General features: G+C 39.1%; 2 protein-coding genes across 4 annotated transcripts in view; both read left to right on the forward strand.

Moving 5' to 3' along the window:
- Positions 1–111: 111 nt before the first annotated feature.
- On the forward strand, positions 112–13,635 carry alp3 (alkaline phosphatase 3). Its single transcript, XM_077541191.1, has 11 exons — positions 112–192; positions 1,851–1,967; positions 2,215–2,330; positions 3,177–3,351; positions 3,583–3,755; positions 3,842–3,982; positions 7,709–7,778; positions 8,220–8,354; positions 10,194–10,385; positions 11,773–11,889; positions 13,262–13,635. The coding sequence occupies exons 1-11, from the start codon at positions 123–125 to the stop codon at positions 13,579–13,581; spliced, it is 1,626 nt and encodes a 541-aa protein (XP_077397317.1). The 5' UTR covers positions 112–122; the 3' UTR covers positions 13,582–13,635.
- Positions 13,636–18,919: 5,284 nt separating this feature from the next.
- fam131ab (family with sequence similarity 131 member Ab) overlaps positions 18,920–21,679 on the forward strand; it is a 37,888-nt gene continuing 35,128 nt past the window's right edge. Inside the window, exon 1 of one of the 3 annotated variants that reach the window (XM_077541788.1) lies at positions 18,920–19,367. In XM_077541788.1, the coding sequence (XP_077397914.1) occupies positions 19,323–19,367 (45 nt within the window). In that variant the 5' untranslated portion in view covers positions 18,920–19,322. Of the gene's footprint in view, positions 19,368–19,606; positions 19,818–21,679 lie in introns of those variants that run through there. The other 2 variants (XM_077541791.1, XM_077541790.1) reach the window with 2 other exon arrangements.

Genomic DNA, 21,679 nt, shown 5'->3' on the forward strand with positions numbered 1-21,679 from the left:
GCCCAAGGGTGCTTTATGATATGCTGTTAAGTATGACATCACAAGTGATGGGACGCGATATTTGTACCCGAAGGTGATCTTTGAGAAGGTTAGAGGATCAAGCCTCCAGCCACGGCAAAGGCATGGAACCGACCAAAGTGTCCATGTTGACACTTTTCCTGCTTGTAGTCTTTGGAACAACTGCAGCCAAAGGTAAGTAAGCCTTTAAAACTTTTCTCCACAAAAGTCACTCAAGATAAGTGTGTGCAATAGTGTGTGGAATGGAACTACGCGTTTGTTGAAGCCACTTTAGGGTGCCTTGTTGTTGACAGTGAGTGCATGAACGATATGGGGAGAAAGACGGAAGAGTGGGGTGGGTGGAATTAAAAACAAAAACAAAAAAAGTTAGTAAGTGTGTGGACAGGGGCATCAGGACGACATGGCTACCGGTACTTTACAGCGCCTCATTGTCACAGCATTGAAAAAGTCCTTGTAAGTGTTGTTAAGTGGTTCTATTTTCATGGCAGCATCTAAGTTTCCAGGTTCTAGTGGCAAGGTATTTGATTGACAGTTGACAGGTGAATGGTTTCAATGCATTCACTGGACATGCCCACAACATTTAAGAGTGGAGAGAACAGCCTGATTTATTTATTTATTTTTTTAAGGATTTTTAAAGCTTCATTATATGTAACTACAGAGAACGGGTGGGGGAAAAAAATCGTAATAATTACAAAAACGGCCAGCAGGTGGCAGCAGAGTATAATAGCTCAACCAAGGCCATGACAAAAACAAGCTTTTCCCCATAATTCTAAGCAGATTTGTCAATACTTATGAAACTTAGCTATATTCTAATGCTTTTTTTTTTCCCTGATGAAAGAAGAGACTCTAAACTTTCTTCTGGAATGTTCCATGTTTTTATAGCAACAGAACACAATATTCTGTGGGCCTTGCAATATCAGTCAAAATCCAGTAAAACAGCCATGAGCGAATGGGGTTGCTTCAGTGAAAATGGCTGGGAGTGTATAACAATGCTCTTATCTGTGTCAACTTTAGAAGACATTTATTTCACTTTACAGGGACTTATTTCAGAAGCTTTTTTTTTTTTTTTTTTAATGCTAAATACATTTTCTATAAATGGCAAATGGCACTTCATTTATATAGCGCTTTTCCACCTTCAAGGCCCTCAAAGCGCTTTACATTTTTGACTACCCATTCACCTACTGATGACGCAGCATCAGGAGCAATTGGGGGTTCAGTATCTTGCTCAAGGATACTTCGACGTGGTCACAATGGCCTGGGATCGAACCCACAACCTCTGGGTTGGGAGACGACCACCATACCAGTGAGCCATGCCGCCCCCTGAACGCTTTATATTTTCAGATTTCATTACAGCTTGATATATTTTGCTTTCAGATAGATTTAGCTTATTTGTCTTTTATAGTAGCCTGAACATGTGCAGTCTGCCTCAAACTATTTTACCACTCTGTTCCGAATTCTTTTAAGTTCCCCACCTTTAATCCTGTTTCCCCATTATTATCAATTATTCTCGTTGATTAATTAAATTTTAGCTGCTGGATTGTTGTTGTGAACTGCAGTACCTGATACCGTTTGTGGGCATTATGATTTAGTGGAAAAGAGGCCACAAAGGTGATGTGAGATAGACCAACATACTGTACATCCACGTCAGCAAAGCCTGGGCAAAGAGCAGTCCATTAGGTTGACTGTATTTGTTGTTCTTTGACTCGTCTTATTTGTGTTGAGGTTCATCCGTTGTGGGATTCTCCTAAAATCAATGGCTGTCAGTCTGCATTTTTAATGAAAGAGACAATATATGACTGAAACAGATCTGATTTACTCGTTTCATTACGCAGTCGAAGAGGAGAACCCAGAGTTCTGGAGATCACAGGCAAAGGACACTTTGCAAGCAGCTTTAAACAGAAGGCAGAACACCAATGTGGCCAAAAACATCCTGTTTTTCCTCGGAGATGGTAAGTTGCAGTGCACAAAGTGGCAAAAGTCCACAAAGAAGACATTCACCATTCCAATATGTCAAAATTAATCCAGCGAGATGATGTATTCAAAATTGTTTATTGAAAAATCCAAATCGTGTAAAAACAATGTGGGAAATAAAATGGATTTGTTTGTTTTGTTGTCAGTGTAGTAGCACAAGTATGTCACTGATATAGAATGGCATAAATAGAAAGTAAGCATGTATGCATGTTGACATTACTGTAGGTATGGGAATCACAACCTACACAGCAGCTCGTATCCTCAAGGGGCAACTGCAGAACCACACAGGAGAGGAGACTGTGATGACCATGGACACTTTCCCCCATGTGGGCTTGGCGAAGGTAATGTATATACACGCACGCACGCAGATTTGAAGTTAATTTTATTCATATAATGTAAAGTAGAATCCTTTTGTCTCTAAGGGGTCTGCAATCTGTCCAGCATATGGCTATTCCTTAAGTCTCAATTGATTATGAATGTGAAACTTTAAGGCTGTACATCTGCTGTCTGAAAGCAAATGTAATTATTAAACAATTTTTTTTTTCACTGGACACAAAATGAGGTACATAATGATAACAGAATACTGTAGTGCTTAATTTGGATTGTCAGAGATGTATTCATTTAAAGTGACAGTGTAGGGACATCTATTTGCAAACTAATAATTCATTCATGTTAAAACCCCCACTAGTATTAACAATCACGATGTATGCCGCCATATATAACATCAATCTTTTTTTTAATCAATGGGCAGTGGTCGGCTTGCGAAGTTTGGTCTCTCTGAGTCACCGTAGTTCACGCGCTTCAAGATGCATGTGCTTCAGCTGTATTCTATTATTTGGCGACATCTAGTGGTCAACTATTACACACTGTACCTTGAAAATGTGTTTATTAGATATTTTCTATGCATCCCTATGAAGCAAAAATTACAATGAAAAACACTAACAACACAAATTTGGCTAACTTTCACTATTCTGCTGCATTGCTCTACTTATGTTAACACCACATCAAAACCATTTGCGTTTTACAGGTTTACTTTAAATCATCGCCTTTTTATTTCAAGGTATGGAAACATTGCAGAACCAAGATCAATTTGGATTTTCCTTGTCCCCTGTATGCTGTCTCTCGGACAGGTAAAAACATTGACTGTCAATCCCTTAGATGAAAGTTGCTTCTTGTGCGTTGTGCAGACCTACAGCGTGGACTTCCAGATTGCAGATAGCGCTGCCACAGCCACTGCTTATCTGTGTGGGGTCAAAACCAACCTGAACACCATCGGCGTCAGCGCTGCCGCTCGAAATGGCGTTTGTAAGAGTCAGAAGGGCAATGAAGTCACATCCATCCTGAAGTGGGCCAAAGATGCAGGTGAGGATACTAAGACAACGTCATGTACTGCTGCACAACATCGTGTAAAATGTAGTTTAGCTTTAGCAGTTCTCCAAACTTACCTTACGTCAAGTTGTTTATGTACCATTATTGTTCATTTAATGTATAATTAAAATCCGCTATCTTATAACCTACAAAGGAAAGAATCGCTAACAGACATTAGCATTGCTAACGTGGTGCACTAGTTAGTAAGCTAGCCACTATTTTCAGGCAAGTCTGTCGGCATTGTGACAACCACACGGGTCCAACATGCTACGCCAGCCACCAGCTACGCCCACAGTGCCAGCAGGAAGTGGTACAGCGACGCCGACATGCCCGCCAGCGCCAAGAGGGACGGCTGCACTGACATTTCAGCTCAGCTGCTCAATAACACAGACATTGATGTGAGAGGAAGACTATTATTTCATAACATTTTACTCTAGTGAGTGACATGATATCTTGCTTAATTAATGGAGTGTATGTCTTGCAGGTGATCATTGGTGGTGGGAGAAAGTACATGACCCCCTGGGGTACCAAGGACCCAGAATACCCCAGAGACTATTCATCCAGGGGAAAAAGACAAGACAAGCGCAACCTGATCAGTGAATGGCAGAACCAGAAAATGGGAAAGGTCGGTTGATACTGAATTATCTATGGTGACCAGATTGTGGTCATAAAAAAAATAAAAAAAAGTGGACCCAAGACGGAGTGCATTAACACATTTATAAATGCGGCTCAAAAATGGAAACATGACAAAACAGTGCAATCAAATCACAGTAACAGCCACCAAGAGTTTAACTGCTATAATAGACCCTTCCAGTGTGACATCACGTTTGACCCCTGGGCATTATCTTATTTTGAAATGACTTGGTCAGAACCATCAAAAAGCCCAAAACGGGTCACAATAACGCCAAAGTGCGCCCCTTGCGGTGGGGAGCAGCACGTCAATGCTAGTGAATTAAAAAACAATCAGTGTGACCTAGAAAATAGGTCAAAAAGTTGGTAAATCAGCAACCAATGCTATGGTGAAGTTGTGCGCGGCCGACGGATGCTCTAATGGCTCAAAGAGAGATGAGATCATTCTTTTGGCTGTCGGCAGCGATTCTAAACCAGGTGGAAAACAGTGAGGAGTGAAAGATGAGCGCGGTGGCAAGTGTGAACCTACGACGCAACTGCTTCGCACCCACAAAAAGTAAGAGGATATGCTCAGATCATTTTATATCACATAGTTTTTCTGTTTTTCATATACAGTAGGTCATAACATTAACCTCTGATTGTAAATTCGAGGCAGACATAATAAATATGTCATATTATCTTTACCGAAACAATCATTCATATTTTGATTAATTTTGAAACAAAAAGTTAACGATTTAACACAATTATCACAATTAACACGTTGCGGTCTGTTAGCAGCTAGCAAGCTAAGTAGGGGTGTTCCATCTAAGGCACCCCACGATTCAATTCGATTACGATTAAGAGTGCTACGATTCGATTATTGAACGATTATCACGTTTCTCATGATTTTCAGTGCATCTTTTTTCCCCAATTTTTTTTTTCCTACTTTGTGGCTACTTCATACTTTTAATGTATATTTGTCACTATTCATTAATTAAAGTAGCCAAACCAATTTATGTCCATGACTTTTTATTTCCAATCACCAAATGATCCAACAGGAACAATGTAAACGATGCCCATACAACACAAAGCTACCCTTAAGCTGCTTTTTCACAAGAAGGTGCAAAAACAATTGTTTCAAAGGCAGTACTTTTCAAAAATAAATTTTTCTATTACAATGAAATAAGATTTACTCTGGTGGAATGAATTCCACATTATGTGGAAAATATAAACATAAAGTGCCTTTTGAAATAAATAAGACTTCTTTTAGCCAAAATACTTTGGGGCCTATTCACTAAAGGTTTGTGTAGCCTTTGCACCGCGCTAACCGGCAAAAATGGAGCAATCTGCGAGCGCCTAATTCACTAAACGCGCAGATGGGGAAATCCGTCACTAAGTGCTCTGCCGAACAGATTGCATCACGGTGCGTCGGTGATATTTGCGCGTATGTAAATGAGGTAATTTGCATACATTTGACGCAATATATGCCCACCCCAATGCAAATGAGACTCATTGATATGCAGCGTCTAATTCACTAACGCCAGCGCAAATAGGCACACGTTTTTGGAAAGCATGTATTAACCTGACGCACCTCGATATCCGGCAGTGCATGCCATTTGCCGCGCAACATGCACGGCTGATCAAGCAGAGAGGAGAGAAAGAGAGAGAGAGGGGGAAATATTTCCGTGTCGAGGAGAGAAAGAGAGAGAGAGGGGGAAATATTTCCGTGTTAGTTTAGGACAACTTAACGTAACCCGGGCTGATCGGCAATGACAGGGAGACATTTTACGATCATTCCTATGTGCCAGATGCATACTGTACACCCACGGCAACCTCTGAAAATATATTTTTAAAATACGATCGCAACAATAATTTGTACTTTATGAATGAATGATGTCGTTGTCGTCCTCTCTGCTCTGTACAGCTTAATGGCGCTCTAAACGCTTCTCGGTCCAACCTCGCTTTCTGATAATCTTATCTTTCTCGCAACTGTTACTATAATAACCATGTTGTTGGTGCAAATCCATTGCCATGTGTGGTAAATCAGGTGCAAATTTGCTCCAAGCTGTCAGCTTTGTGGGCGTTTTTACGCTGGTATATGATTAGAGCAATATTCTTAGCGAATAGGTTGGTAACTGGGCGCAGACTGTGTGTGCAGTTGTGGTGCAATATTTCGTGCTATTACCGGACGCCGCGCATTATTAGTGAATATGCCCCTTTGTGTTTTCACAGATTTCTGTACTTTTAGCAGCGGTAGTGTTCCGTCATTAAATTATTATGGAAAATAATATAGTTTTTGAACATATATTAATCGTAATCAAATCCGAAATGCTTCCAAACGCTAGCTTTTAATTCTGGGGAGAAAACATGTCTCTCATTAACTTCTGCTGCCTTTATCCTCACCGTGTGCGTTCCTTTAAGTGTCCGGGCAGCAAGCGTGTCTTTTACTTTCGTTCCGCAAGCTGGGGTAGTGTTTCTGTCATTACATTTTTATGGAAAATAATCGTTTTTCAACATTTATGAATAGTAATCTAATCGTCACATGCCAAACCTCGATGAATCTAATAATCGATGTATTGGCACACTCTTAAAGCTTATAGCTTGAAGACTTCGATATACAGCAAGACGAGTATAATCCGGACACAAACGATTTAATGAATGACAATTTACACCATGAAAGTAGTGATCGCCGTACTGTTTCAAGCAAAAACAACATACCTTAAGCTTCCACTTCCACTTTGCCCGACAACATTCTCCATTTTTTTTGTAGTTAGCGGCTCCAAACGACTGAGTTGCAGTAATGTAGTGTCCTACTCAGGACTTTTTTTGTGACACTTGACATATTTCCCACCTTTTAATGAAAATGCTCGCCAAAAATCAAGCTCTTTACATTCATTTCTTATGGGATGTTTGCCCTCCGGGAGGCGCACCGGAGCTAAGCAGTGACGTCAGCTGGAAGGGTCTATTGCTAAAGTCATAAACAACAAATTAAGCTGCTTCAAATCAAAACAAAAATGTACAAATGTAGCCTTTTTCCCAAGAAAATAATTTAAACTTAAAATAACTATGAATTACTATGAAATGATTTTATTAATGAAGTAAAAGAACTATATTTGTATTAGGTTAACATGTTTTTTTTCACTTTTATGTTACCAAGAGTATGAAAACTGGGGGGGGGGGTGATATATTTTTATTTCATCCGTACATACATCCATCCATCCATCCATCCATTTTCTTGACCGCTTATTCCTCACAAGGGTCACGGGGGGTGCTGGAGCCTATCTCAGCTGGCTCTGGGCAGTAGGCGGGGGACACCCTGGACTGGTTGCCAGCTAATAGCAGATTTTTATTTTATTGTACATTTAAAACAGATATATAATGTGCAATTAAGCATAAGTTAATTATTGAAATCATGTGATTAACTACAATTTAAAGCGATAATCAACTGACAACTAATAATACAGTCGAACTAAGTGCAGTCTGTCCCTGATTTGAACATATCGGTTTTGAAATTCACATAAAAGTTATGCTTTGCCTTTTTACTGGCTCACAAGGAGATATCCGACTCAAGATGTACAGTATTCACTATTTTAGGAAATAGGCTGAGTACTTACTGTGCAGGCCTTGTGTAGTAGCATACTTGATATCACGTATTCAAAATTTTATCAACTAAAGAAGTTATGTGACAGAATTTGACGAAAGCAGTTAAGAATGGCCTGTTGTGTGTGTGTTTATATTATAGGTAGCCCATTATGTTTGGAATAAAACAGATTTTGATGCTGTTGACCCTGAAACCACAGATTACCTCATGGGTGAGTGTTTTTGTTTACAGTATTTGATTTTACTTCCTTTCTGTTCAGCAGAGGGGAAAATTAAAACATTGGTCTATTTTATAGTTTCTTTGTCTTTTTTAATAGAATGTCATCAGACTGCTAGCTGAACAAAATAACAAATTCACTTGGTCCATCTTGTTGTCAATAAATTTGCCGGGTTTGGTGCCAAAAACAGTCCCATCCAATATTAAGGCATCTCGCACAGGATACAAAATATCTCCATTTACTTGTTGTTTATCAGTGACATTGTGAAAAGTCATTGTGCGTTTGAAAGTGTGAAGAGGCCGGCTGATCTGTCGCTTGTCTTCCTGCGGTGAAAAGAGAGACGACACGATTGATTTTTAGCCGCTCTTCAATTATCGGCTGTTTTAGCCACTATTGACTGCATTGCTCTGTTGGTCTGCTTCTCTTCTCCCTCAGCTCTGTTTGAACCAGGTGATCTGCGATATGAAGCTGAGAGGGACCCCAACATGGACCCATCCATCGTCGAGACCACGGAAAAAGCCATTCGCATCCTCAGGAAAAACCCGAAAGGCTTCTTCCTTTTAGTGGAAGGTGAGGTCATCCTGCGACTTCATCAGGTGGCCAAAGGTTGCATAATGTCATCGCCGATTGTAAACTGTGATGGACTTGCAAGTCAATTCAAGCCATCTTAATTGGTATATTGCTTTCATTACCCAAGCCTCCTGATCCAGCTCCCCTTTAATGTGACGCAGACGCTTGGGGGGTTCATGGTGCATTGGTGCTACTCAGTCTTGGCAATTTCTTTCAAATATGAAGCCCGTGTATATAAATAGAAGCAACAGTTCAGCTGGTACTCTCATACTTCGGATGAGAATTGGAGATAGGAGTTTTGAGTGAATTGTAAAAAAGACACAAATGAAAATAAAAATTCAGCTTTAATTTACTTGCATAAATACATACACACATAATGCTGCCAATCAAGCCTTATTAATGGAACAATATGTTTATGATGTTCCCTTTTACCACATTTTAGGCTTCAAACATAAATATATAAAATTTTTGTGAGGATTCCACAACAAGTGTGACACAATCTTAATGTGGAACAAAATTTGCCTTTTTTTTAATTATTATTTTTTTAATTTTATGTTTTTTATTATTTTTTATTTGATGTGTTTATTTATTTTTACAAATAACTTAAAAGTATGCAAAATTATTCACACAAACTGAAAACTCTCAAGTGTCCAATTGTGTGTATGGAACTGCAAATTACTGATATGGTTTATTTAGGGCTGATACTGATTATTAGTAGTCAAGTAGGCTGATAACTGATATTTGAAGCCAATCTTCACTTTCATTAAAGAGATACTTTACTTATTTAGCCATTTTTGGTAGTCAAACATGAATATTTTGCCTATAATAAATTTGATATTTTTGTTATTTTTCATGTACAATTAGTACCTTTAAAACACATTTTGCAACTTGTTGTCGACTGAAAATGACATCACAAGGGCTCAGTTAACCAATCACAGCTCAGCTTGTGAATGTCACATGACCAAACCTAGAAAACAGGTTTAGGTATTAATTGTACGTGAAAAATAATGAAAGTATCAAATTAATTATAGACAAAATATTAACTTTTTATTGCTATAATGTGCTAAATAAGTGAAGTATCCATTTAAAAGCAAAAAAATGGCATAGTTTATTATTAAAAAAAACAAAACAACAACAACAACTCCAAACTTTGTTGAAAGGTCTTTAAGCATATATTTATTCACTATGAACTTTTCACATTTTCAAAATGACAGTTTTTTGTTGTTGTTTTTTTTTTAAATCTCAGATAATACACATCTTTGTTTTAAAATTTAAAGTAAAATTTGAAGTAACTTCCAGTCATCAGCATTTTCTTTAAAAAAATTAAATGAACACTTAAACAATTAACTCTGTATTGCTTTCCACAGTAAATATCCATCCATTTAAAGAAAGATTAAAGTCTCTTCTTTCATCAGGAAAAAAAAAAGCATATTTCTATCTGTTTCCGTTTTGCAGCAATTAGCATTAGAATATAGCTAACTTTAATCAATTTTCACAAATCTATTTAGAATTGTGAGTAATTGAGCTTTTTTTCAACATGGCCCTGGTGGATCTCCTTTGTTCTGCTGCCACCTGCTGGCCGTTTATGTAATAACTACCATTTCTGCAACCGTTCTATGCAGTTGAGAGGCTGCATCAAAACCTTCTGTATGCTCTAGCATAAACAAAACATATAAATATGTCTTTGGGACACTTAAAACATTCAAAAGAATACAAATTTATACGTTTTTAGGAGCAAATGAGTTAATTGCCTTCTTTAGCATTTTTCTCACAGTACATTCAGAGAGCAAATGCGCTTCCACATCAAATTGATGACCTTTCATCTGTTTGTGTTGCCAGGGGGCCGCATCGACCAGGCCCATCACGAGGGTCGAGCTTACATGGCGCTTCATGAGGCGGTGGCGTTGGACTACGCCATTGCCAAGGGCCTGGAACTCACCAACGAGGAGGAAACGCTCACGATAGTGATGGCTGACCATTCCCACCCGTTTACCTTCAATGGATACCCATTTCGAGGGCAAAGCATTCTGGGTAATCTTAAGAGTGAGGAGTGCCGAAGATGAATGATGTTCTCTCAGCTCAACTCACTCCATCAGCGCTCCTCACTTGTTTATCTCTTCCCGAAGCTTCTGTGCTATCGACTTCCCCTAATGCTGCCAAGGCTTTCTTTTCTCTCGTTTACCTCGGGGTTTCAAATCTGTCATGGATCCAACATTTTGTCAATGAGAAAGAAGATTTGTTCAATCTTATTCAGACATCTGAAGGTGAATAATTGTACTGGGGAAGTTACTGCGGAATGAGGCCCAGTTATTTAAAAGGGACATGTGGCGGATTTGTTTGATAATTTGTTTATCTTTTCCACTACTGCTAGTTTTAAAGGGACAAAGTGTATAATTTTGTGCCGTCTAGTGGTGAACTAATAGAATGCAATGATTTTGAAGCGCGCCTTAGAGAGACCGATTACCCTTTGCAAGCCTACCACCCAACGGAGATTTTGCAGGGTAGCAAGCGGTGGACAAAAAAATAAATAAATAAGTAAATAAGTAAATAAATAAATAATTCTTATTGGAATAAACGAGTTAAACAGCCAAATCTAGCAGTTTTTTATCAATATCAAAAGGCGAGCATTTTGTCACTTGCTGTCGAGTGACAATAACATCACAGTTGCTCAGGTCTCAGATAACAACCAATCACAGCTCATCTTCAGAAAACAGATGAGCTGTGATTGGTCTTTGCGATATTAAAAATTCCACATTATTGTAATGGTCAGGTCATGATATTGAAGGTATACTTCACTTACTTAGCCCATTATAGCAATAAAAAAAATAATAATATTTTGTCTATAATTAATTTGATACTTTTATTTTTCACGTACAACTATTATCTATTATCTTTTGGCACACAAATGTTGCTGACCAAATGTAAACTAGCAACACTGGAAGTCACAGAGTAAACTATTATTGCAGTTCTGTCAATATGCTAAAATAAGATGGCGTATCAGCTGTCAGATGTTCCTCTACTTTCCATGTTACAATCCTATGAAGTCATACATCATCATCATCATCATCGTCATCATCATCGTCATCAGCCATCTGAAGCTATATTGTTTGGTGTTTGCGTTGCGCTCTTTGTACTCGCTCTTTCCTCCTCTGTTCCTGTTTCACCCTCCTCCTCTTCCTCCTAATCATCGTGCACCTCCCAGTGGTGCAGCAGTGATTAATGTGCTTGTGAAACCCTGAGCTCTTCATCAACAAGGAGACTTGCCGGCCTAATGGCTCATCTGGACAAAAAGACTGTTTAACCCAGCAAGCTTTAGCCCTCTGGCAGGACACTGGGGAACCAGACTGCAACTGTGTGTGTACATGTACATGTGTGTATATTTCAGAGTGAAAAACAAAACAGTTTTTGTATTTTCCAGGGAAGTCTCCGTTGTGGGCCAAAGATATGTTGCCGTACACCACACTGATGTACGGAAATGGACCTGGACACAAAATCATCAACGGCACACGACCCGACATCCGTAATGTCAACACAAGTAAGATCAGTAGTACTTGCTGGATTGTCTCAAGGATAGAAATGGTCAAGATATACAATGCAAATGCTATGAAAAAAATACAACGTACTGCAGTACTTCATGTGCATTTTTTTTTTTTCCATTTTTTTGTCTTTGTCTAGGTTGGCCCTTTAATTGAAACCTTGATATTGGATAAATGTTGACTTTCAGTTTTAATTTAAAGACGCTCTATGTAACAATTTACCCAAAAAATATCTTTACAACAGCCTTTTTATTTGCCATTTATGGCTGAAACATCTTCTAATTAGATTTCACCTTCGTTGTTCACAATGGGTACTCCTGGAAGCCTCTGGACAATATTTTTCAGACTGGATTCGGGGTAGAATTTCCTGCCCTCTGCAGATAATGCTGTCATCATGTGCATATTGTGCACGTGAAGAAGGGAGTGTGCAGTTTCATTTTACAGCCACAGGTGGCAGTAGTGATTCAAAATTCGATTTTCAGCGTTCAGCAGCTTTAAGAGGGCTAATTTATTTGACGAATGACATATTTTGAATGAACTTTTCTTAGTAATTAGCATAATACACTCTTTCAATTTAATTTGTACTAATCACATGTCAGTTTCTAAACTCATGAGATGAAAGTGAACAAAATCCCCCATATTTGTCTTTCCCTTGGAGCTAATCTGAAACATAGTGTTTAGGGATGCACGATAATAACGGTGGCCGATAATTATCGACCAATTTGACGTCAAACAGATAAACCAAATAATAAAGAAATCCAGCAATAATGATAGACATGCCACGTTGGTCCATCTGTTGTGGTTGTGGCTCATATCAATACAATTCAGCTTTTGTGCTTTACATACATTGAAACATTGTGCAAAGTTTATACAACGTTTCAATGTATTTGTTAGACTTGTAGTAGGACTCAAAAGTATATTTGTATTCAAGTTAATTTTGCAAACAATTATCGGCATACTTATTGGTCATTGACATCGGCACCTCTAAATTATTGGTTTATCGGTATTGGTTAAAAATAGCATCCCTAATAGTGTTTGTTATCTGTGAGAGATTATGAAAATGGCCTTATTTCGTTTACATATTTTCACTAATTAATTGGTCCCCCCAAAAATATTTATTCCATACACATAATGTATCTTTTCTTTGTTCATCTATCTATGCCAACAAGCAGAACGACTAACAAAATAATGCTTTTTTTTTAAAATTACACAGATTTCACACTAAGCAAATTTGGGGCTAAATTGAGATAACCGCTAAAAAAAAAAAAAAAAAAAAGTAATCCATTGTTTCTGTTGTATCAGTTTAAAAGTCATTTGAATCTGCTTATTGTGGACATGTGCATAATCCTTTTCACGCCTTTGTTTCCACAGAAACGAAAGAATACGTCCAGCTGTCAGCAGTGCCCACAGACTCAGCCACCCACAGTGGAGAGGACGTGGCTGTGCTGGCCCGTGGACCCATGGCCCACCTCTTCCATGGCGTCCAGGAGCAAAATTACATCGCCCACGCCATGGCTTATGCCGCTTGCGTGGGGGAAGATTTGAGGCACTGTCGGGGGCAAACGACTCCAGCTTTGGTTCGCACCACCTTCGGCAACGTTGATAACAGTGCCGGGGGAGCTCGAAGCTCAGCCACATTGATCGGTGGCCTCCTCGGCGCGGCACTGCTGGCCCTTAATGTGCTGATGTAACCATGATGTCGCTCCAAGTGCCACATTGTAAGGGAAGGGTCATGGAAGTGGCGGGTGCAGGGAAATAAGGAACACGTGTGATCTGTCCCCACTGACTCTCTCATCCTGGATGTAAGATATATAAAATACTACCAATAAAGTATTTGTTGAAGTTTTTTTTTTTCTCCCACCCTCACTTTCTAACAATCATTTAAATAAAAGCAAAGAAGGATTGTTTCTTGGATCTTACTTATTTCTTTTTCAATGACCTTCAAGAATGTGCATTATTATTTTGCCACTAGCAGGCTATGATAAAAGGCACATTAGAAAACATAAAATGAATGTTGAACAAGAAGGTGGTCCACTCTATGCAAGGTGATAGCTGTAGCTGCAGATGACATTACCACTGGCAGAACGTGAATAATGCAAAATATTTAAAGACCGGCTATTTTTATCGTTAGGAGACAGATTATGGTAATTATTGTGGACATCTGCTGGGGTTCAGAGTTTATTAAACCTGATTCCGATTTGCCTTGCTCTCGTTTAGAGAAGAGCCGCAGGCCATCCTTTTGCTCCGTATGATGGGTCTGCTCTCATCTTCGGTCACAATCAAGACTCGCAGATCTTTTAACAGTACAAGGCTTCACAAGAACAGACTGAAAAATTGTACAATTTTTCCTCGACTTACCTATTTTTGGCCACATGCTTGCCGTGAACAAGACCAATTACTCATACATATTTCTTCATACACAATACGCATTGTGAATATGTGAAACGCATACAAAAAGATGGAATTTGTCTGCATTAGAACTTCTCACTACTTTCATGACAATTAGATTACAATCTCCAGTTTCCATTGATGCAAACCATAACCTTAATAATCAATCCCCCATCATAATCATCCCAACAACTCTGTTTATGCTTCTGCCAGAAGCAAGAAATATGCACCTCTCTCGGGCTGAATTTAAAATTGCCAACAAATAAACATACTGTATAGCATTCATTTGCAAACTGATGTGAATTTGGTAGGTGCCTCTAATAATTAGTGTCTATGTAAATCTAACATTCTAATATAAAAGAACATAGTGGTAGGATTTTCCTATTGCTTTTGCTCTCACTTCCTTTCTTTCCTACCACCATAAGGTGGCACCACAGCACCAGACATTGAGTGGTTGCAATTTTAAAACCTTATGAAATATTGAAGGTGCACTGCAGGAGAACTTAGTAGAGCCAATCACAATCTCTTGCAGAGATTTACACACACTCAATCACTTCACCCTTAATTTTATCATAATGCACTTGTACTTTAAGTGCACTCAAAGTTAGGGGAAAATCTAAAAAATAAGAATAAGCCAAAGAATATTCAGTGTGGTGGCCAGGGTGAGACTAGAGGTGTTTTTGAGGTGGTACAAATGTGTCATGTGTTTAATCATTAGTAGCCCATTAACAAAGGATTTACATATATTAAAATTACAATGTACAGAACTCTTGCAAACGTGAAGCCAAGTCAAGTTCAAAGCTTGTGACTTTACAATCAGATTCACAAATTCACAGGATGTGCAAACGAGAGCAATCAAACCTCATTGGATCGATTGCAACTGGTTCTGGTTGTCTTAGATGACGTTTTGCCTCACATCCCAGCAGGTTCAAGTTAATCTCAGCAGGAATTGTTTCCTTATTTCCCATTTCAATTGATATTCAGTTCAGGCACATCTTTCATCGTTCGCTTTCATTTGGATCAACATTTTTGAATGCACTGAATGCTTCATTTTCCTCACATTCGCACTACCAATTTTGATAAGCGTGATTCAAGTCTGCACATGTGCAGCAGGAAGATAAAATCGTACATTGGAGAGGAAGGGGCAACTTTGGGGCAGTCAAAAATGTAGGGATGTCACGATAAGGGCAATATCGTGATATTAAAACTGCCACAATATTGTCGTTGTCATGTTCACAATATTTAAAAGGACCACATCTGTTAAAAAAGTCAGGTTGATTTCCATTTGTGCAGTTCTAGCACCCTCTAGTGGCTAGTGTATTAGTGCAATTTAATTTTCTTTAGGGATGTTTTGGCCTTCTACGTTTAAAATCTATGCTAATTGTCAGATGAAGGGGAACCTAATTTGCTTGTGAAGCGATCAATGCGTGCTTGCATTATAAAGTAAGTGTTTCAATATTGTTATTAGAGATTGTAGGTGGTTTATATGCATTGCTGTTCTGTACAAAAGCACAATATTGTGATTTTTTTTTTTTTTTTTTTAGTATGAGCTCTCTTTTTTACAATATTGTGATCTTTTTTAAATATCGTCAACTCCCCCACAATCTCGTGATAATTATCGTATCATGACCTTCATATCGTGATAATATCGTATCGTGATGTTTGGATATCTACTCAACTCAACTTTATTTATAAAGCGCTTTAAGAACAGGCTTTGCTGCATACAAAGTGCTGTACATAAACATTACATCCCTACAAAAATGATTATGAAAGATTAATCATTTTTGATTCAAGAAATGTTATTCTCCTTAGCATTTCAAACCAATTCAACATACTGGCAAAAAATATGATACTGAGGTCCCAGTTTAGCCAAGTAAGTCCCAAGAATTGTGAAAATTAAAATAGAAAACAATAAATAAATATGCTAAAAAGACAAGAGAGATGCTTGATTGCAGCAAGGTGTGAAGAATGCAAAAGGCTTGAGCTGCACATATTTTTAGGTTTGTACACTTGGAAAGAAAGAAAGAAAGAAAGAAAGAAAGAAAGAAAGAAAGAAAGAAAGAAAGAAAGAAAGAAAGAAAGAAAGAAAAGAAATGAAAAGAAAAAACAGTGGGTGGCGGTGGCTGGCAAACGTTCTCTTGACAAACATTACGCCTCTCATAAAACTCAATTCTTGACAGGAAAAAAACGAGACCAAAACACATAGACAATGGTTTCAGCCCAGGGTGATTAAAGCCACCCCAGGCCACCCTTCAAGTCTGCCCCTGTCTATGCGTGCAATTATGGCTAAAGTGTCCATATTCGCCTACACCTTTTCCCTTGGTGGCTTTAGGGCATCTTTCTCTTGTCCATTATCAAGATGCTGAAGTTAAGTCTCCTGACATTTGGAAATTAAATGTTGGATTGGCTGCAACTGCCACCATCACACAGTAATGAACTCCTCCACAACATTTACAAACAACAGTACAGGATATCAAAAATTTATCTGTAGAGAGCGCATAGCATTCTAATGAGAAACACCTCATTAATACAGTATAGTATATTGTTCTAAGTGCTTAATGATGGAATAGGCCCGCCATAAAAGGCAGGCCCTGAGAACCCATACAAGCCTTCATTTTATATTTCAGAATTATTCTCTTTGGGGATGAATGTAAAAGAAACCTCAAAGGAGCCCCTGGATTGGCTCTTTGGCACCAGATAATGGGCACTGTGGAGGAGCAGCGCTGCTCGGCTATCTTTAGAGTCGTGGTGGGCGTGAAGAAAGCAAGAGAGAGACGCAGGGAGAATGAAGATGCTTCGGAGTCGGCTACAATGGACCTCACAAATTAATATAGGCACTTTTGCTCGCTTTCATTCACCATCACATACGATGAACGGTTGAACGTGCATGCAGATTATTTTAGAAACACTAGCCTATATAATCTTGATTTACAAGTTTTTGTCAAGTTAGGAGCTGGTGCTACAATGAAATGATGCACTCAGAAATATTTCATGACAAATTCTCATTTCCTTTTTTTTTTTTTCAAATGTTAACACAAACCTACCCAATAAACCTTGTCATACATATTCCTTAGTCTAATGAAGCCTATTTATTTGAAATGCATAATCCTCAGGTTTATGTATTTAGTATTAATAAAGTATATTTACTCTAAATTAATAATATTGAGAGTATTTATTTAAAGTATATTGTTTGAATTGCATAATAATCAGGTTAATGAATATGTATCATATAAGTTTTATTTGGTACGTTTGTGTTAAAATCATCTTTTAAAAAGTAAATGGGAATTTGTTATGTAAAACAAATCACATAAATATTAAGTTAGGCTTGAAATATTGCTGTGAGTGTGTTTTGTATTATGAGAGAAAATTTATTAAAATAAAAAAAAATAAAGAAAATGCAAGATAGCCCCTCCATTCTGTGAAAAGTTTGAGTCGCGAGCCAAGATGGAGTGAATTCTTAACTAGAATGGATTAATGGCATTTCAATTCATTTCAATAGTAAAAAATAATTAGCATTTGGGAACTGAGAACACAAATTGTCGAAGCTTTTGGAATTCTATCCTGGACTTGCTTGATGTACAACATGAGTTGCTCAATAGTCCAGGTTCTCATTTGTCGTATTTTACTTTGATCAGCATGGTCAATCATGGACAATCACACAGTTTGAACTTTATGCTGAGAACAATCCAGATGGTTCTTTTGCTCTTTGACCTAGCGGACACAAGATTTACCAAAACAATTTGAAATGTGGACTCGTCAGACCACAGTAGGTTTCTGGGCGTTGTTTCTATATGGAAAGCCTTTACTGGGGAATTCTAGTCATATTTTACAATTTTAAAAATGTGCACAATTTCACAAGTTACTTCATGTTAAACATTAGATAGTTCTTAATATGAAAAGAAAAATCTATTGAGCTGGCACCAATGTCTTACAGATGCAATTATACCATCTAGTGGCAGAATAATGAGCTCAACACAAATCAATACCACACTCGTTTTTTAATTTTAACTCAATTTTATGAGTTATAATGAAATTACCTATCAATGACAAAAGATGCAGCCATATTTCTATTAGTTTAACATATTTTCCACTTTTATGTAAACAGGAGTATGAAACGTAGAAAACAGATTTTATGGAAGTTTATTGTACATTAATAAAACAGATATAAAATTTGCGATTAATCGTGAGTTAACTGTTGATGTCATGCGATTAATTACGATAAAAAATTTATATCGCCTGACACCCCTTAAAAAAAACAGTAGCCTAACTGTCATCAGTTTGGACATTCAATATCTTGTCTTTGGAGTGTATGCAATTAAATATATAGGCTGAAAATAATTTGCAAATCATCATATGTTTTTATTCATTTATCCCGACTTCTTTAGAATGATAGTTTTGTATAAGTGAAAGGGATTGAATTAAACTCGCAAGTCAATGACAATGCACAACCTCAAAATGTACGCGAGATGAGGAGAAATGCAATGCCACTAGTTGACAACTCGCTCCTCTTTACTGTATCCTCCCCTCCCCACAATGCTGGCTGACATGTAAGGTGACACCAGCCAATCACATCGCATTGCGCTCCTTACCAAGAGAGCAAAACAGTGCAAGGAGGCGGACACTATGACGGCTATGAGTGTATATATACAACACGGTGTGTGAGCTTGGGTCTGGATATCCATGTGTCGTCCTCCTGATTTCTCACTAAGCAGACCGGAGATTTGTACCGGTGTGGACTACACAGACGGAGAACTCCCCCCCAACATGAGCCTCTTGGCCGCGGGGGAGATCTGCGCTGTCCCTCCGCTGTGGTGCTGATAAGCAACACTCAAGCGCAGACAGACGCCAAGACAAAGTGATGGGCAACCTCCCCCCCGCGCTCGGTATCCCCCCGGCAGCCTGACATCGCCGCACCGCCACCACCGCAACCCAGCGGAGCCTCCTCGGATGAGAGGGGGCGAGCGCGGCTCTCCTTCTATGAGGTACGCTCCCTTCGGAGAAACTCAATAGGCGTCATCTATTCTGTGTGTGCGAGCTGGTCTACATGCAGCTGCACAAATGGGCTGCATCAGCTCGAAAACGCCAGTGGGTAAGAGTTGTTTTCAATTTGTTCTGCCTAACACGCACGGAAGGCTGGAAGAAGGCTGCCACTTCATTTTTGCTGCAACCTTTTTGTGTTTAGGTGCAGTGAACTGGGGGAGCTTGTGCAGCATGCTTTCACCCAAAATGCGACAACCTCACATGCTTATTTTTGACTCATTTGGTCCATGCAGCATTTTCATTATGAAACACGATAGTATGGCTTTTATTTTTTTCCAAAGGGGGTTGTCGGGGATGTGTTAAAGAGGGGCTGGTGTCTGCCTTAAGCATCGCGATGTTTGGGAGAGTTGCAAGAAGCTTTTAGCGTGCACGACTGCAAGAGGCGGAGAAACCTGAGGTGTTCTTGACATCACTGAGGGATGCTCCCTGAAACACTTTTTATTGTCGTGACGTGAAGATTCGAGCAGACACGATGGTGCTGACCCACTTTAGTTGTAAGGTAGGACGCAGTTTGTTATCTCATCAAGATGTTTTCCCCCCCATCTTTACATGGGGCGACGGATCATTTGTTGCCACCAGGCTTCCGCTTGCTTCTCGGTTGTTTACATATTTGCTTCTGTTCACTCCACACGAACCCGTGTTGGGCTTTCCTCTCATTTCGTCTATCTTTGAGTCTTAACACTTTACCTCCTTTATTGCTTCTGATGTAACTGTGATGTATGAGCAGCCCACGTGGGGTTTACCCACCTTACGTACGTGCCTCTTCTACCCCACCTCCCCCAATTTATGCAAAAAGGATTGCGTAATATAGCACTTGATGATTATGACACCTTGCAGGCGTCTTAGCCCACACACCTGATAAGAACAGTTTCCACCTGTTTCACCTTAATAAACAACACTGAAGTAATTGACCTAATTGTTTGATGGTGTGTGTGTGTGTGTATGCGTCCGTGTGCGAGACAGAGTGAGACGTGGTGAAGCAGCGCGGTCTCTGTCTGCAGTTTCCACGACAACGGGATGGACAGATAGAGGAAATGTGTGTGAATGCGTGCGCGTGCGCGTGCGCGTGTGTGGGAGACAGAGAGGATCTGATGGGGGAAAAAAAATGCTTAAATGCTCATTTACTTAGAAGGAATAGACTCAGTCAGATGGAATATAATAATAAAAAGGATGTAGAAATTGCAAATGAGAATTTGCACACTTTTTGAGATATATGTCATTGCTATATTAAAAAGCAAGTAGAAAAGACATGAAATGAGGTCTGTTTTTTTTTTTTTTCCCCCCTCACAACATATTGTAGTAATCCCTATAAATTCATCCATTAGAGGCAGTGCGCAGCAGAAGAGTGCCTTGGTGCATTGTAATCTAATTGAAAACCAAGGGAAGGATTTGCACTTGGTATCATGGCCATGTCACAGCCGCCCATCTCACAATTTATTTCTTGCAGGAAATAAAAAAAGTTTTCAAAAGCAGGTTAGTCCGTCAGTTACTGTCGAAGGGCTATATTGTCCTCATCAGCGTTGTGGGGGAGCTGGAGCCTATCTTAGCTCAGTTGTCCCCGGACTGGTCGCCAGCCAATCACAGGGCACATATAGACAAATAACCTTAAATTCTATACAGAAATGCTGGAATATGCGAGGCAGTTCTGCTAAGCACTCACCACTGCGCTGCTGCCAGGGGCGTAGCCATCTAGGCAGAAGTCTGCGAGGAGATCAAATTGTTTAGGATTAACTTTTATGAAAGCTGTTAAACTGGTTGAGGTAAAATCTCCAATGACATAAAAATATTGCAACGTCTTGCAAGAACTGCCACCAGCAAACGTTGCTTGGGATGTCACTCTGCTACTGTTGGCGGAAAACAGAAAACAATTCACGAGCGGTGAGCAAATAGGGGAGCACACGTATGGCGTTAGATTTGTGCCACAATTCCGTGCGTAACAAAATGTTTTTCGTACGTACAAAATGTGTTTCGTACGTACCAAAAATGTGTTTCGTACGTACAAAATGTGTTTCGTACGTACCAAAAATGTGTTTCGTACGTACAAAATGTGTTTCGTGCGTACAAAACAGTCCTCGCGCACGCTTGCTTCGTCTCTCCTCAACACGTACGAAACTTTGATTTACGCTTGCGATGCAAGGCTCGAGGCGTAATATTTGTGCCACAATTCTTAACCAATCAGGAGTCGGACAGGAGAGCAAATCCTGATTGGCTGTTTAATATCCAATCAGGCAGAACTTTGACAACGTGTCGTCACGCCGCGTTGCATCATGGGCGCTTCTTCGATTTTTTTTTTTTTTTTTTTAACAAGAACTCGGTCCTTTCCTGTTTGAATTTTTGTCTGTATTTCTGCTGACTTTTATT

The sequence above is a fragment of the Festucalex cinctus genome, chromosome 13 (assembly GCF_051991245.1).
Source record: "Festucalex cinctus isolate MCC-2025b chromosome 13, RoL_Fcin_1.0, whole genome shotgun sequence".
Lineage (NCBI taxonomy): Eukaryota > Metazoa > Chordata > Actinopteri > Syngnathiformes > Syngnathidae > Festucalex > Festucalex cinctus.

What these genes read in the sequence shown, in the direction of transcription:
- alp3 (XM_077541191.1), top strand. Translation starts at nt 123, where the DNA reads ATGGAACCGACCAAAGTGTCCATGTTGACACTTTTCCTGCTTGTAGTC. An exon ending in TCAATAACACAGACATTGAT is followed by an intron (nt 3,756 to 3,841) that starts GTGAGAGGAAGA and finishes TATGTCTTGCAG; the next exon opens with GTGATCATTGGTGGTGGGAG. An exon ending in CATCCGTAATGTCAACACAA is followed by an intron (nt 11,890 to 13,261) that starts GTAAGATCAGTA and finishes TTGTTTCCACAG; the next exon opens with AAACGAAAGAATACGTCCAG.